We start from the raw sequence: 17,388 nt of genomic DNA on the forward strand, positions 1-17,388 counted from the left end.
TTTAAAAATATGCACATGTGTATGTTGTTGAAGTTTTTCTGTGTCCACCTGGCTCCTGCAGCCACTCAGACCCAAATAAACACACAAAGGCTTATATTACTTATAAACTGTATGGTCGTGACAGGCTTCTTGCTATCTAGTTCATATATCTTAAATTAACCCATTTCTATTCATCTATAAGTTGCCACATGGCTTGTGGCTTACTGGTACTTTTACATCTTGCTTCCTCTGTGTCTGGCTGGTGACTCCTGACTCAGCCTTCCTGTTCCCAGAATTCTCTTCTCTGTTTGCCCCGCCTATACTATACTTCCTGCCTGGCTACTGGCCAATCAACATTTTACTTATCAGTCAATTAGAGCAACACATTCACAGCATATAGAAAGACATCCCCAGCATGTGTATAATTATGAATGACCAATTTAAGGATTGTGTTCTAATAATTGGTTATTACAACCACTATACTGCTCACTTCGGTTAACTGTGACAGAAGAAGAACATTCCAGTACTGCTCTTCTTCATCTGTCTAGAACATTCTTAATCCTCATGGTTTTAGCTAAACCCTACCTTTCTGAAGCATTCTGGGTAGCTAATGGGTATTTCATGGGAAATAGGGTGTTCAGAAATCCTCATTCTGACATGAATGCATTAACCATATCTTCATTTTAAATAATACATAATTCTATAGTATTTAAAAATATTCTTCTACTTATGAGTAAAAATTCAGGAGTTCAATACTGATAATACATCCTTTAATAAATCTTTATTTGCTCATAAGCCTCACTTTGAAGAACAGATATAAATATCCAATGAGTAACCCTGGGGAGCTAAAAGGCCTTCTTATGATTTCCAAAAGCCTGATAGAAATCCCTTTTGCCCCACAATAAGGACCCAAAATGTACTGAGATTTGGTTTGTACTGTCTGATCATAGCTAACCCTCATGGATTGGAAAGGCTGCTGATGACAGCCTGTAGATATGTCTGGGATGAGACTGACTGAGCACACTCAGAAAAGCCCTACCACACATCAGATGCTAAGCTGAACCATCCAGTATATGATTAATAGGAGTACATAATTAACACCTAGTAAGTGGAGGAGGAAAAATTAAGCAGTTCTTACTGAAAATGATTCAGTTGTTGTTTTGTCGACAGGTTATTAGTGTGTTGTTAAGAAGGGACTCTGTTGATACAGCTAATGGTCAGTACCAGTGTACTCCTGGGGAAGGAGCTTATGTGTAGAAGCCCTACCATGGTTTATAAATCATTGTGGTAAAAAGACCTTTTATGCCATCAAATCCATCCCCTGTCAAGAAGACTGAATCCCATGGCTGAGGCTGTATCTTATACTAAACGGGTACCACATCTGACTTCCACCAAAAGCAAAGGCAAGATGATGCGCTAAAATGCAGAAAATCAATTCCAGTCCCAAAGGCAGAAGCCACTAATGCAAGAGATCAGTCAGCATCATTCACTGCCCCATGGCCACTCTCCTTGACCAAGTGGGAGCTGCTGCATCTAGGAGAGCACAAGCTATAATTCCTTGTGCTGAAGACCTAGAGAAGAAGAAAGAGGGCACATAAGTCCTGCTACTTATGGTGATAACTTATCTCATGAAACACGTCTCCCCAGTGCCCATGAGACAGCAAAGACCAGGAGAACAGGCATGTGGCTCCCTGTTTCTTTAGGTAGATATCTAGAAATACCTGGCATTAAGTCCCTGTGCTATTCCTGAACCCTTTGCTAAGCACCACTGTTTATTTTCTCATTTGAAAATGAGAACAATGTTAATATAGTCCCTAAGGGTGGTATAAGATAAAATTATATATTTTATGTACATATCTGACACCTAATAAAAATCAGCAGACAGAAGGCCTTTGCTGTTTTCATTAACATGCTCATACGATTTTAGTTCAATCAGTAAACATTTGTTACACATGTATAATCTGTGAAATGACCTATGCTGTGTGTTAAAAGGGATATGTAAATAAGTAGGAGATGGCTCATCCTCCATAGAGATTATGTCTGAGTTCCTCAAGCTTCAAGATTCACCTTCTGCACAAGACTTACCATATGCACAAAAGTGCCTGAGTAGGAATAGCTTACTAGTTAAACTTACAGTAGTTATCTGTTAGAGGTAAACCTTCATGATTCAAACTTACAGTAGTTATCTGTTAGAGGTAAACCTTCATGATTCAAACTTACAGTAGTTATCTGTTAGAGGTAAACCTTCATGATTCAGAGTGGAATACAACACAATGTCAGTGAATTCAGTCTATTTTAATAAAATTGAAACCTCTTCCATAAATAAAAGCTTATCTGCTTACACACACACACACACACACACACACACACACACACACACACACACACACACTCATACACATAAGTTGTGTCCACAAGGCATGACTGTGTGAGTGAGGTGATCTGTGTGTGCCAGCAACTGCCTTTGCCGGGTTAAAAGCATTCTGTTGGCTTTTGGCACCTAGCACTACATTTCAGAAAAAGCATTGCTTACATCTTTTAATAGCAGGCAAGCTCGTTTCACATAGAGGGAAATCCATGTTTTAGTTCAGTGCTTTCCTTTTCTGTTCCTATTTGAAAAACCTTACTCCCAGCCTGCATTTGGCCACTCCTTTAAAAACGGGGGGGGGGGGGGTGTAGAAAGGGGAGATCAGCACAGGGTTTACAGACCAGAAATCTGCTTGGCAAAGGAGTTGCTGAAGACCGGTGTAGAAGCTGCAGAGGAAGTACCTTTATGATTGATTTCCATTCGAGTCAGACTGGCTGCAGCGTGGTCATTTTTCTAGCCCACTCACATTGCAGCAGTCTGCTATCTGCAGGGCGTCTGAATTATAGCAGTCTGCGTCCGTGTTACCTCTTACACAAATTACTTACACTGGTTTCTTTTTCCATGCAAATTCATCAGTTTTACAGCCCCTTCATAGCCACAGTCAGGAAACTCTGGCTGAGAACACAAATTGATAAAATGAGTTAATTTTACTATACTTATTTTTTCTTTCTAAAAGCCCTCTCTTTTAGGCAGTGTGCAGGAAACATATTACAGTAAAGAGGAGATAACAAAGGAGTTGGATTTTCTTGCCATAAATTACTTTCCAAGTTAATTTCCTTTAACGATGATTCCAGATTCGCCAGTTTTCATAGCATTGTGTGTCTCACAACTGAGCCTTTGATGGAAAGAAGAACAAGTATTTTCCCATGTTCGCTCCTTTTGTGGCAGTGACATGGACTTTCTTATAGGACCTTTGCCAATGGAATGCAAAACAACATGAAATTGTTCCGGCATAGAACTGTGTGCTATTGTTGGCGTCCCCAGCCCCCAGTCTAAAGTGCAAGCTCCAAGCTCTCTGGGAGTGTTTTCGGACATACAATTGAAAGAAAAAGATGTCTTAATTTTTCATAGTTATTTTACGAGTTAGAAATTGAGTGCTGAGTCCTCATAGGCTTTGGAAGGGATTTATGGCCGTTATTTCTTTTTTTCCCCTTCGAGTATGTTGGGGGAGGGAGCATGCAGATCTGAGGGAAGGAGAGCTGTGATGTCTGATCCCTAGAATGCAAGCCTCTCAAGGGCAGATGTTTTCATGTCCTGTCTACTGTTTTTAAGCATATGAAGCAATGTCTAAGGTACCAAAAGGGCTCTTTAATTACGCACTGTGTCCCATGAAATACAGCTTCCGTGTGCCTTCAGCTGGAGGCCGGACACATGGGTAGACATTTTGATAATGCTTCTTGCCAGTTCTTGTCAAACAGGCCATAAGCTCAGCACCATCATCTCCCAGGCAGAGGAGCCTGGAAATTTGGATAGAATTTTTTTTCCCATAGTCCTCTCTTTCCAGCAATGCAACCCTGAGCAGATTGTCTCTGGTGGATGGCAGAAGTTCAATAACCACAGCCCTATCCAACTGCTAATGTGTACAGAAGAGCAGGTCATCAAGAGGGTTGGCTACTGAAGTAACCCCTTTCTTCCAATAGCCCACATTACTATAATGATGCCTTAATAGCAAACCATTTATTAAGAAATGACACAGAGTACATTCTACTCATGACAGGAAGGAGGGGGAGGGAAGATGCATGGCTTAGAAATAACATCTGAAGCACAATTTCCCAAGTTAACCTTTTGAGAAAAACTCCTTGGTGAACAAGATACTTAGGCTAGAGTAATTGCAGTATTGCTTAAGAAACAGGGGCCTCTTCCTCTATACTTAGGCATACTTGTAGACCACACTTTCATTTTTACTCCAAGTTGAGGGATGTGAATGGGGCTGACAACCATTTCCTTAATTCAAAGTGTATTTATTGATCTTCAACTGTCTACACAAAGGGTAGTGAGCTGTTGAGGGGCACAGAGGCAGTTCTGGGATATGGATGACTTAAGGTCAGGTGGTCTGATCTGTCTTCATTACTTGGGGACGTCGTTCCATCTCTTTGTGCCTCGGTTCCTTCCTAGTGGCACTGTGAGATTTAAATGGAAGGATGTGCTTAATGATCTTAGCAGCTGGCCCATGAAAAACTGCCTAAGAGTGTGATGATGTGGATGATGTTGATGATGATGATGATGATGATGATGATGATGATGATGGCGGCGGCAATGCTGGGGGCCAGTTTTGCATGTTTATCATAAGTATTATGGTATATGGCTATAGTACTTCCTAAATACATGTCTCCTAAGGTCTCCAGAAGCCTTCTACCAGTTTCCTTCTGGGGTTCTCTCTTCCTTGCCTATCAAAGGCTCTGCCTGTTCTCCACGTGGGAGGCTCTAAGAGTGCTGTGCTCATTATAGGGACACTGTGACAGGAAACCTACACTTAGGTGTGAGGCCCTCTCCTTGCCAGTCACAAGGTGACCCTACATACGGTATGGGCTGCATGCATGGAGAGTGATGTAAACATGTGTGTGCAAGGACTTCCTATAGAAGGCACAGTTTGGGTCCCTGCACTGTTAGGATTATTTAACCTCAGTTGAGAAGCTCATTCTCATTTTCAACTCAGGAATGTTTTAAAATTTTAGATGTGCGTGTTTGCCAATCACTCACCATGACCACTGAGCACTTTGAACCACACTGTCTGGGGCCTTTGCTGCATTCCCCATTACCGTGAACTACATGGATCACAAGTGGTCAATACAGGGCACAGGAGGGAACATGTATGTGGACCGAGTTATTTTAAATCTGTGTAGAGGTAGTACACCATATTTACATACACATGTTTCTTCCTTCACAAATTCTGGCTCCCTTGATATTTTAAAAAGATAACAGAGGAAAAAGACATTTTCCTAGAATGGATCGCACAGTACGTGAAGAGTTCAGTGGAGAAGTGCCAGTGTCCATCACTCTGTCGATGCCTCAGAGTTCTCCCACCCAGTTCAGCCAGGCCATGCTACTCATCCTTACTCAGATTACAACAGCCAGCTGCAGGAGGATCTCACCTTTTCCTCCGTGCTCAGGGGCAAGAAAGCTATCCCACCAAGTCAAGGCCTCAACTCCCCTCTGAAATTTGTGGAGAAAATCTAGATTCCCACATTTGACACTGCCATGCCTTTTCATTTTTCTCTAGTTACCAAGACACATGACTATAGGCTCCAGGAGACACAAGGCCTTAAGAGCACCCGTCATGTTATTAATGTATCAGGCAGCTATGGTAATGATGAGTGACATGGGCCATCTTGCATAATGGCCCATTTCATACATAAAATATTGTGGAATAAAAGATGAAATTATGCAAATAAATTGAACACAAAAGCAAATGATAGAATGACTAGCAGCATTATTGAGTGGAAATCTGTTTACACTATTGTCAATATGAGCTAAAGCCTGCCCCCCCACTTTTATTAAAGCCTGTTATTGAGAGCAGTGTTTGATTTTCAGTTTTCCATATCTTAGTAAAGAATTGTTTTTACATGACAACTATGCTGGAGAATTAGTCATTGCTACCAGTCAATTCAATGTATATTCTTAGAAATTGCTCTATTCCTTCATGTCTCCTGACTCCATAATTACTTAAGGCACTATACAATTCATCCTGCCTCCCGAGCACCAATCCTGAGAAGCGCTTGTTCCTGCCACAGTGAACTGCCAAATATTACTAATACCAGGCTCCTCCTTATATATCAGCTCACCTCATCTTCTTGTTTAAATGACATCACCGCCTCTGGTTTTACTAATTCAATTCTTCAACCACCCCTTCTCTCCCATGCTTCCTCTCATGAGTGAGAGATATTTCTAGATTATAAATGCAATATTGATGGTATCCCCGTAGGCTGCTGGCCCTTCTTTGTCTAGTGAACACCTGCACATAGGACACGTGTTTACTGATTGCTTCCGGGTGCCAGGGCTGATGCTTAGACAGTGACGATCTTACTGCAATGCTATCTGCTCCCAAGGATGGGAAGTGCATCGATGGTTCACAAACCTGTGATGTTCCAGACTCAAATCTGTGCTTCCTAAAGAAAAATACCAGATCCTTCATGACCTAACCTTAGCCATCCATTGTGACTCTACTTGAGCCATGTTCTTCTGTCAGAAAGGCAACATCTTCTGTTCTCTGTAGGCTCATCACTCTACCCAGAACTACCCCTCTCCATTGCGTGTGTCCTCCTCTCCCTTCAGCATCCTCTGCGGGTACATTACCTCAGGCCCTTTTACCTTCCTGAGCCTCTTCTTCTCAAGCTGGGTTAGACACCCACTTCTGATGCCAGTTTCAGAATGACTATCTAAAGGTTTCTCAGCTATCTCTACCTTAATCTGCCAGGTTCCCGTGTAGTGTGTTCATGGGTGATGACCGTATCTCTGATCGACATGTCTTCTTCTCTCAGCAGTTATTGGTGATAGCAGTGCTCCATAATAATTTCCTGAGTAAAATCTGGGCTTGTGGTGCTCCTAATTATCTTTTCTCCTGACAGGTATTAGTGTATTGAATGTATTATCTACATATATGGACTTAATAGGTACAGTGAATATTAGTGTACACATCTACTGTACTGCTTTTACATAATATTTCAAAAAGACTTCTTGAACTGATAGTCTTACTGTGGAATTTACAGTTTTAAAAGAAGATTGGTAGATGTGATTAATTAATTCAAAAAATACTTATTAAGCTACTGTAGGCTAAGCATCTAGAAGCAGGAAGACATAAAAATACAGGTAATCATATCTCAGAAATGATCCACTGTAAAGATAATAAATAGGTCAGTGCTATTGAATCAGAAGTTGGAAAAAAAATCTTCTATACCGTGTGGGTAGCAAATACTTTGGAGTCACTGGCCATTTGATCCCATTGGAGCTGCAGTTCTTGCTGTCATGGTAGTGTGCAGTGAAGGCGCATGCAATCGGTATTTCTCTGGAAAATCATAACTCATACACAGACAGACAGACAGACACACACACGCACGCACGCACGCACGCACGCACGCACGCACGCACGCACGCACACACACACACCAAAAGAAGAAAAACAAACTAAACAAACAAAACCAGACCTCAAGTACAGATGTATGCAGGCGTTCATGTACTGTAAAGCAAAGAGAATGCACCTATTTCTCATTGCAGGAAATAGGAAATAGAGACCTAAATGGATGGATTCACTCTCATTAAAATTCAGAACAGAATTCCAAAACACAGATAAGGAGAAGCTGTTGGGATCAAAGTGAGAAGACATAGGGAAAATTTGAGGCAGTCATTTAAAAAACATTTAAGACTAAAACATGAGAGGTATTTTCATTTAAACCACCCAGGAATGCCATAAGCTTGGTGACAGTTTACTATTACAAAGAAGAAAAAGATAAAAGGCACATCAGAAAGAATATGCCTTTTTGGTATGGACTGTTTTTTATTGTCAATGTCCCTTTGAAGTCACAGTTTATTAGTGATTATTCTGGATAAGCTTTGCAGATAAATGCAAACAGAAAATGTGTTCCATGCCACACTAACATAGGTTCTCGTTGATCTTGGATTCACAGGACTTAACTTATGGCTTGTTTGGTCTCCTCTCTCTAGCACCAATAGCTGCAGGAACTGGCCCCAACTTTTCTCTCTCTGATTTGGAAAGTTCTTCATACTACAGCATGAGTCCAGGAGCAATGAGGAGGTCTCTCCCCAGCACATCCTCTACCAGGTAAGTGGATTGGTGGCCTCAGAAGAGGCTAAAACATGGAAAGGCACACCTTGATCTTGAACTCTGAGCGTGCTGGGCATTCAGCAGTGTGTCTATAACAATAGAGGGGACAAAGGTAGTGGGTTAAGCCTCAATAGGCTGTCTCAGTAGAGAGCCAAAGCAAATATACATGAGACAAATGGCAAGTTACACACACACACATAAAGCATGCATACATGCATGCACACCAGTAAGACAAAATAATCACTTCAGTTATATGCCATGCAATAAGCATGGTTTGAATAGGCTTTGTCCAAAAGGGTAAGGTGCCCAACTCTGAATGCTAGTTAGCTTTAAGGTATCTAGATGAGGGGTAACATGAGCAAAGACATGGAGAAGAGCAATAATGAATGTAGCATATTCTCTGGGAAAGATGGATGTACTTGGCTGGGGGAAAAGAGGAGAGTACTTTGGCTTGATTGGCGTATGGTGGGAACTGACACCAGCCTAAACACCCTGGCCACAACCTTCTTAGCCTGCTGGGCCCCATAAGTCCCCAAATCCAATCGGTTGAAGTTCCCCAAAGCTACAACTGATTTAGTGCCCTGGTATGAGGTTATAAAAGAAATGCAGGTCAGATAGATAGCAGGATGGGGCCATACTTTGGACCCAGGTGGTCCAGGAGGCCTTAAAAAGCTCAAGTTGGAAAGCACAGCTCACTGTGAGTGCCAGGCTTCCCGATCCCCTGAGGTAGCTATCAGAGCCAACATCTGGAGAAACACTTTGCAAGACCCTGCGGTCTCTAGATAACCTGGACCACGGGTAGGGGATTAGGCATCAGAGCCATGGTGTTCCTTTACAAATTGGCTTTAGCACTGGACTGTGACAACAAAGGAAGGAGCAGAGCAGGACTGCCAATCATGTTTGTGTACTTTGCAGAAAAACATTTATCAAATGTGATTTCTGTTAAAGCAAGTACAGACATTTATGATTTAAAATACTGCCCAGAGTGTGGACATTTTCCTTGGTGTGGGAGTCTAGCTCACCTTTATGACCAGTGTCTTAAACATTACCTTGAAGATGAATCAAGCTACCGTGTCTAAAGCTGTATTATACCTTCATCTTGAGCGTTGTTTAAATGTTCTTCTTAGTTCATTACAGTATTAGCTCCACACGGAAACAAAAGTCTTCAATCCGAAATGCATTTATAGCAGAAGAGGGGGATTGCGAATACATTTGGGTGTTAATACACTTGGAGGGTTTTGAATATTTGCTGCTGGAAGAGACAGTGCGCTCAGTCAACAATAAAAGCTTTGTAAATACTTATGGGCAGCGCTTAATTTAAAAGTGCATGGGTGGCTTGTTTTTCATATGTGAGCCACTGTCCCATGTACCTCTCTAGCAGTATCCCCCTGACCTCCTGTCCTTCCATGTACTCCAAGCTCTGTTCTGTGATTTTATGTTGTGACCTGAGGATGAAAGGCTGATTATTGTGATTTAAGAGGCTAATTCTTCATTTCTGTCATTCTCCTATTCTGCAAATAACTAGTCCCAATAAGGAGTTAATTATAAATATTAGTAGTTAATAACTCAGATATGTTTGGGCCTCTTCCTGGGATGTTTTTTTTATTTAATTATGTGTTTGTGTGTGTGTGTGTGTGTGTGTGTGTGTGTGTGTGTGTGTTAGTGTTAGAGAGAGAGAGAGAGAGAGAGAGAGAGAGAGAGAGAGAGAGAGAGAACACATACAGGTGCATGCTTGCACAGGTGTACAATGGACGTCAATGAACAGTTTGGGAGCCAGTTCCTCCTTTCACCTTTACATGAGTTTCCCAGAAGGAACTCAAGTTATCAGGCTTACCCAGCATGCACTTTACCTGCTGAGGCATCTCACTGCCTGCCCTAAGGTGACTTTTTAAAAGTCCTTCAGTATATAGACTCAACAGAATTATCTGTTACACATTAAAAAATATGCTTTGAAGAATGTCCCAGATTCACATACAAACGAAGTTTTAGTCATCTCCAGCAGACTGTCTTACCATTGCAGCAGTGGAGCCGCCAGAGCACAGAGTAGTTAAGCAACTTGCCAGGGCCACAGCCCTGGCAAAGACAGGGTCACTGTTCAAATTCAGGTCTTCTGTAATTTACAAACCATAGTTATTTACACTGAATTGTCTTAGCTGCAATGCTGTATCTAAGAGCCATAGAATGTGGGATCCTAGCAAAGCAGTGTCTTGAATCTCCACCTTACCAAGGTCCATAGTGGCCACTATCTGAATATTCTTACTCTATTAGTGGCCTAAGCCTGTCTTTCCTCCCAGTCTGGTTCCAAGTCCCTTGAATGACAGTGTCTAACTTTTCCAACTCATAAGCAAACAATAAGCACCAAGTATTTTACTTGGTACTGTGGACACAAAATCAAACCAGAGGAGCTTTGCACACTGCCATGTAGAAATGTTTAGATTGGTTTATGTGAACGCTTGGTAAGGGGAATGGTTTTGCCTTGTGGATACAGAACAAGGTAGGTCTCACATAGTAGGAAGCATGCAATAGAATCTTTGTGTTAAACAGTCAGGAGACAGAATCAAGGACTAGATAATTTACAAAAGTTAAGAAATAAGTGAAAAAAATAAGCATGATCTGTGTTTCCCATATGCTTTATATTGCTCCAGGATGAACATCTCCAAAATCATAGAAAAGTTGGGTAAAAATAGAAGTAAGGGTTTTATTCTAAAGAATTTTGTCAGCTAGTCATCTATGTGCAGTTCATGGGGTCAGTAAACTGTGTCTCAGAAGCCCCTTGCCTGTTTGTCCTAGCACTGCCAACTTTCCTCCCGCCTGGCTCCTCTTCCCCTTCTATCCACACTTCCATCTTTGCAGATGCTGAGCCTGTGTCCATCCTGCACATCCTTGTATGCAAGCTCAGGTGTGAACTATAATCATATGGTGTCCCCACCTGTATAGTTCAGACCTGAATTTTATTAGAGCACTCCCAAGAAATACCAAAGCTTTTAGAACTCAGAAAAAAAAAAAATTAACAGTGGGAGAGCAACACAGAGTGGAATTGACCTCTAGGGTTGGTTCTCATTGACTATAGATGCTTGGATGATCCTTTGTTGTGTATGCTCACAGAAGCTTTTGAGCACTTAAAATAATCTGACACTGGAGTAGACATAAGATCAAAACACGATACTGATGAAAAGGTGGAGAATTCATAGCTTGTCAGCCAGGATGAGGGGAACTTTCTGCTGATGCCACCTGTACTTCTGGTCACCAAGACCACAAAGTTCAGCCAGTCAGTTTCTCTGAATGTCTCGGTGGGGATGGAATCCAGAGTCAGGTAAATGGTGGCATCCTGATACACATGTAAGGGAGGAAAGGAGTCTATGGAAGGATGGTTAGGACACCAGAAAATGCAGGAATCTCTTGGGAAGTTGATCTGCTCCTCCTCAAGTAATGTCAACCTGCACCTGTGCCCCCTGAGCACAGCTAGGAACTTGTTCAGTAAGCACCTCAAGTCTGTACTTGGATATCACAAATGCCATTGTAAAACAGCTAGTAAGTTGTGTAGCATGCAATTGTGCAGGATTCAAATCATTCCTGTGGGTCGTCCAGATACATAAGACTCAGTGTTGTAATATAAGAATCATGGAATATCAAGGCAGCACAGTTCCCCTGGGGAAAAAAAAAAGCATAATCCCATCCCCACAGCTCTTACAGTCTTGCCAGAACATGCAAGTCTGGTTTTTGATTGACTGGAGTACACTGGGGAATTTCACCCAACTTACAGTCTTCTAAGTTGCAAGGTGATTTCAAGTGGCCAACAGTTTTAAAATACAAGAGTCACTAAGTGTAGAAGAAGCAGCCAGAACCCATGTGGAAAGTAGGGCACTCCATATTAGATCAGGAACCCTGACCAAGAGATTTACTTTAAATTTGGCCCTTAGCTTCCGGCTTGCAAGGCAAGAAAGGGAACCAGTTGGTTAGATCACTTGTATTTCCACTAAAAGAGACAGTAGAATTGCATGTAGAGACACTTGGGTTTTCTGATCTGTATATAGTGGAATTAATTTTCTGTATGTGTCATGTATAATCTCAAATAAAGGACATGCCTTCGACACATTTTACATAAAACAGAAAAGGTTTTCCAATGGTTATTTTTCACCAAACTTCAAGAAAAAGGAAGACCATTAACTAGGCAGTTCTGGACCTGTCCTTGAGTCCTAAATTAGCATGGTAAAGTAGGGTTGCTTCTGCGTAATCTGGTTTTAATGAGGCTAGAACTTAAAACCTAAGAACATTAGACCACCCACGTGAATGATTTTAATTTCTTACCTAAATCATGCCCTGTACATTTAAGATTGTGGCAGTAGCATTATCTCCCCTTCTCCAGGTTGACACCCTCCGTTTTCCTGCTGCCTTCCCAGGACCATATTCTGCACTCTTAGCCACTTTTCCATCATGTCACACCTATGTAGAGGGCTTCAGAAGTCTTTGTTGCTTGTAGAATAAAGTCCAGATTTACAGTATCATCCCTGACCTCCATGGTTTTCTTCTGTTGGGCCCTTCCATCAGTCTTAGCATCTCAGAGCAATTTTCTGTGTGTCTCACCTGGCTTCTGCCACTGCTGCCAGACACCTGCTCTTGGGGTGGCACTCAGTGTCTGGTGACCTTCAGTGAGGGTGGATGCTGCCCTGTCAGTTTCGGTTCTGCTAGGATCCAGGGGGCCAGACATCACCCTCTTGGGTTCTGAGGCATGAAAGTGTCATGGGGCAAAGGAAAAATCCCAAGGTTAGAAAAAAAAAAAAAAAAAAAAAAACAACTTATGAAGCTTGAGACAATGGCAGTTTGCCAAAAAATACAGAGGGTTTTAATGTTCTTAAAATCATAATAGTGCCTGAGTTGTGCATTAGTGGAGTACCAGTCCACCTTAGCCATTTCCTGTTCCTGTTGCCATCTCATTAGCCCTTACAGACAGCTCAGGGGCCCCTCTGCTCTGAGAAGTCCTTCTGCAGTTCCAGGTGTAAGCACCAGTGTCCCTCCATCTGCAGCCCATGCATGGCTCCTTCATGACCCCTCTGTTTCTCTTGGTCTCTCCATCTCTGCTCATGGAGAGCCATTCCCCATTTCTGTGCCGCCCCTGGCATGGAGGAGCTACACCGCCAGTGTCTGATGAATGAATCCCAGGGAGGGCTATATCCTGACACGTGGGCAGGCTTCCCAGCCGTCACTGCCCAGGGCAGGAGATCTGCCCATGCAGCACTGTGTTGCTGGCACTCTCCGTATGGTCAGTTAGCCCAGGAATAAGCCACGGGTGATGTTTCATTGTTTTCTAACACTCAAGCTTCACGGTGGGAAGGTTCTTCAGGAGTTGTTCAGCTGGAAGGAAAGCGATTATATCGTGGAAGTTCCTTGGCCTTCCTCTGCAGAAACCAAGTCTTCATTCACATAAGTGAAATAAAATGTCACTTTGCTCATCTCTGTGAAGAAGGACATAAAAGTCCCTAGAACACACTGTATGTCTGTGCCCTTCCTTGTCTGGTGGCAAAGCATCCTTCCTGCTATTTTTAGCCATTCTCTTTGGCATTTCATCTCAGTGCCTAAAGGAGTAGCTGGACTAAATACACGGATATCTAGTAAAGACCTTTTTTTTTTTTAAATAAACACATTCAAGTGGAAGATGGAAAATGGCTCCTACCCCACACACAAAGCAATCAAAGAATTCCTAGAAGGATAATGAGCCCTGCTTTTTATTTACTTACTTTTAACCTGGGGCTTCTGCATGGATTTGAATAAGTTTCTAGACATGCGGCTAATGGCTAGCCCTCAGTCACATCTGTGGAGACAGGATACTGGGGCTTCCTAAGTGGACACCAAAGCAGGAGCCAGCCACCAGCTCCCTAAAGCAAGAAGGCACCGAATAGAGGTGGTGGCAACAGCTTGATCAGTAAGGAGGAAGCCGGTGCTTGGACGCATAGGCCAAGTGTGTGTACCACATCCAGTAACTTGCCCAACTCCAGAAGAGCCTGCAGAACTGCACATTTTTCCACGAAGCATCCAGGAGAAAGGTGGCTTAGAGTGCTTGTAAACATGCATTTCTTTTTTCTTTCAGCTCGACAAAGCGCCTCAAGTCTGTGGAGGATGAAATGGATAGTCCTGGTGAAGAACCGTTTTACACAGGCCAAGGGCGCTCCCCGGGGAGTGGCAGTCAGTCCAGTGGATGGCACGAAGTAGAACCAGGTGAGCAGAGAGAGTCACGAGAGTGAAGAAATCAGCATGTGCATGTGGTTGCGTTGCCACACTCAGGCCAGAGTGGCCAAGAACAGCAGATGTAATTAGAGTGAATGACAGACGAGAGTGGGTGTGGTCTCGCTCATGGGCTATCACCTGCACTTGGAGGCCACATGCATTTCATCTGTATTTGGTTGCTTGTTGTGCTGAGATCTCACTATGTTACCCACAGTGGACTCAAGGTCCAGGCTCCAGTGTTCCTCCTGCCTCTGCTTCTTGAGTAGCCGGGATGGCAGTTTTCTTTTGCTTTGATGTAGACACACCTTTTGATTTGTCTTTTAAAGTATACTCTAGTTCTCATAAGAAAAGTATCAATTTTTCCAACTGCATGGATAGCAGTGTGAAGCAGAACAAGTCTCCTGTGCTGCAGATTATGACTGGATTTTATAACATGAGAACGTTGGGTTTTTTTTTTTTTTTTTCCTTTTCTTGTTGCTGGCTATCATCATGATTGTTTAAACACCATAGCCATCTTTATGTCCATCTGCACTAACCTGAGTACGTTCCTGTGGGTCTCACCTTGGGGTCGTCAGGTGGTGGCTGTAGAATCTCAGAGCAATTCTGACATCAGCACTTCTGGAGACCTTGACGTCTGCCCTCCACGTGGCTTTGGGGAATGGGCTCCAATGCCTCCTCAGTACAAGTCAGCGGGGTAAGAGGATAGAGGGGTTTGAGAATCATCTAACGTGCGGTCTTTGCTTCAGGGACAGGGCTGTGTGGTTGTGGTCAGATGGCACGACCTTGTAAAACACAACCTGACAATAGTACTAGCTGGGGATGAAGTAAGGTGATCTGTATTGTCCACTTAAGAACTATGCCCAGCACAGAGCGAGTGAGTGAGTGAGGGAGAGAGAACACAAATTCTCCAGCCATCCCTCCCCACTCTCGTCTCAAAGTAACTGCCTGCAAGAACAGACGGGCACCAAGAAAATCTTGGAACTAGCCCCTCATCTTCAAAGCTTACACCTCCCTCTCCTTCCCAACAGTTTTTCAATATACAAACTTTATGGCTATAGATGGCTTTAAGTGACTCTAGAGGAGCCGCAGAAGGGAGATTTTAGGGTGATGGAACCATCTGGATCCTGATTATGGGAGTTTCCATAATCGATATAATGTTTGACATTCACAGAAGTATGTGCCTCCTCCCTACCTTACTTGCATTCTATCCTAATTAAAAACAAGTAACAGTAAACCCCCAAGCCCTATTGGCTGTTGTTGTTTTTTTTTTTTTTTTTTTAAATCTTGTTCCTTTATGAAAATGTGAAACTTCTGTGTGATTTCCTTCTGTTCAGTGCCCTCACACAGCTCATCCGGTCACCTATTCAGCAATCTTCAGTGGAAATTTCTGGATCAAGTATGATGCCACTTCTGAGAACTCAAAGGTAGATGAGGAGGTGGTGGCTCCTGCATTCAGGAGATTTAGAGTAGGCATGGAATCAGAAGCAGACCATCTCAGTGTTGTGAAGAGCACAGGGGTGATAAGATCCTCTGGGGTCCTCATTTCCCGATGTCACCCACAACAGCACTCGGGTGTGGTCATTTTCTCTGAAGGCTGTACTTCACAAAGGTCCACGCATAGCTCAGCTAGCCTAAAGTGCCTGAGAAGGAAAGCAGGTCAGGCAAGAATGCAGATGCTCGCTTCCGTTGCCAGCACACCACGCCCTCTGTGTAGCACTGATGAAAAGTTCACGTGTATTAAGAAAATTAAAAGATGGAAAACTTTTTTGAGCCCCCTTTAAAGTTAGTCCTAACTCTCCTGCCTCAGCCAAAGTTAGCATCAAGTGTATATACAGGTGTGGTTCATTTGTGCTGGGGTGCTATACGCACATGTCCCACCTATGCTAAAGCTGGCTTATGATGTTGATTGACACAAAGCCCCGTACAGTGAGCCCAGCCCTCCCAGACTCCTCTGGCACATTTAGGGACTGTGAGGGCTGGTTGAACAGAATGCTTTGGCCCAGTAATGTTTTCATTCAAAGTGGTTCATTCCTCCACATTACGAGTCAAATAATTACAAGTCCTAACATCTGTATCTCCACACCTTTGCAGTCATCAGAAAGTTAAGTTTAATGGTTAAGCACTCTTTACACGGAGAGATTTTTTTTCCCTTTCCTTCTTCTTAAAAATATTGTGTTCCTGAAAGGATTGCCCATTGTCTGTCCTTGTTTCATTCAAGAAAAATGCAATCTCATGGCATGTATTTGTGGGGGCTGGAGAGCACAGTGGATAAGTTTATACTTGGCCATATTCAGCATAGAAAGTCACAATTGAAACAGGGCCTGAGGGGACATTAAAACACAACTAAGGGATGTTGCACATGTTCATGGCGACTTTGGTGTCATTAGCTCACACCAGCCACTTTAAATGGATAATTTATGCTGCCAGATGGTCCTTTTTGGGGATTTTCCATCAAGCCCAATCCCCTTTTTGGCACAGAGAACACCTTTATGTTGTTCCCACACTTATCCGGGCCTCCATAGCTTTTCCCCAGGGGTACAGTTAATTAAGTGGGAGGCTTTTAGTGGTTCGCTCATGTAAATTGCCTTCAGAAATATGTTGGGAATTATGTATATCCAAATGCATGGGCAGCCTGCGCTTGGGATAATTCTCTCAAACAAGTGTGAAGGGCACCGGGTTTCTGCTTTTGATGTGGCACAGGAAGTACGGCTGTACTCACGTTCCCCTCCAAGAGCTGGGCATCTGGGATAGGCCTCCCTGGGTTTCCAGGGCTCCCTAACTCCAGAGGCCTGAAGGTGACCAGGAGAGACTTCCTTGAGCCACAGGAAGATGTTGGAAAGTGAAACAGTCCAGACATCCAGTGAGTTACATGCATATTTTTCAAATGTCTTCGGTAGTATCCTGTTCCCCGTTGGTTTATCTCAGCACTTTTGGTACATGGCTCTGCCTGTCCGTGCAGCAGCACACAGGAGATGATACTTGACTGAAACCCTAGACAGGCTAGAGCTGGCTTGTGTGTCTCAGTGCTACATGCAACCCC

General features: G+C 43.0%; 1 protein-coding gene across 4 annotated transcripts in view; it reads left to right on the plus strand.

The window, feature by feature from the left end:
* The window catches only part of Nfia (nuclear factor I A), a 339,960-nt gene that overhangs the window by 234,901 nt on the left and 87,671 nt on the right, over positions 1–17,388 (plus strand). For all 4 annotated transcript variants that reach the window (XM_036177614.1, XM_036177615.1, XM_036177616.1 and 1 more), the window contains 2 exons: positions 8,006–8,123; positions 14,212–14,339. In XM_036177614.1, coding sequence (XP_036033507.1) covers positions 8,006–8,123; positions 14,212–14,339 — 246 coding nt within the window. The remainder of the gene's footprint in view (positions 1–8,005; positions 8,124–14,211; positions 14,340–17,388) is intronic.

This window comes from Onychomys torridus, chromosome 2, assembly GCF_903995425.1.
Source record: "Onychomys torridus chromosome 2, mOncTor1.1, whole genome shotgun sequence".
Lineage (NCBI taxonomy): Eukaryota > Metazoa > Chordata > Mammalia > Rodentia > Cricetidae > Onychomys > Onychomys torridus.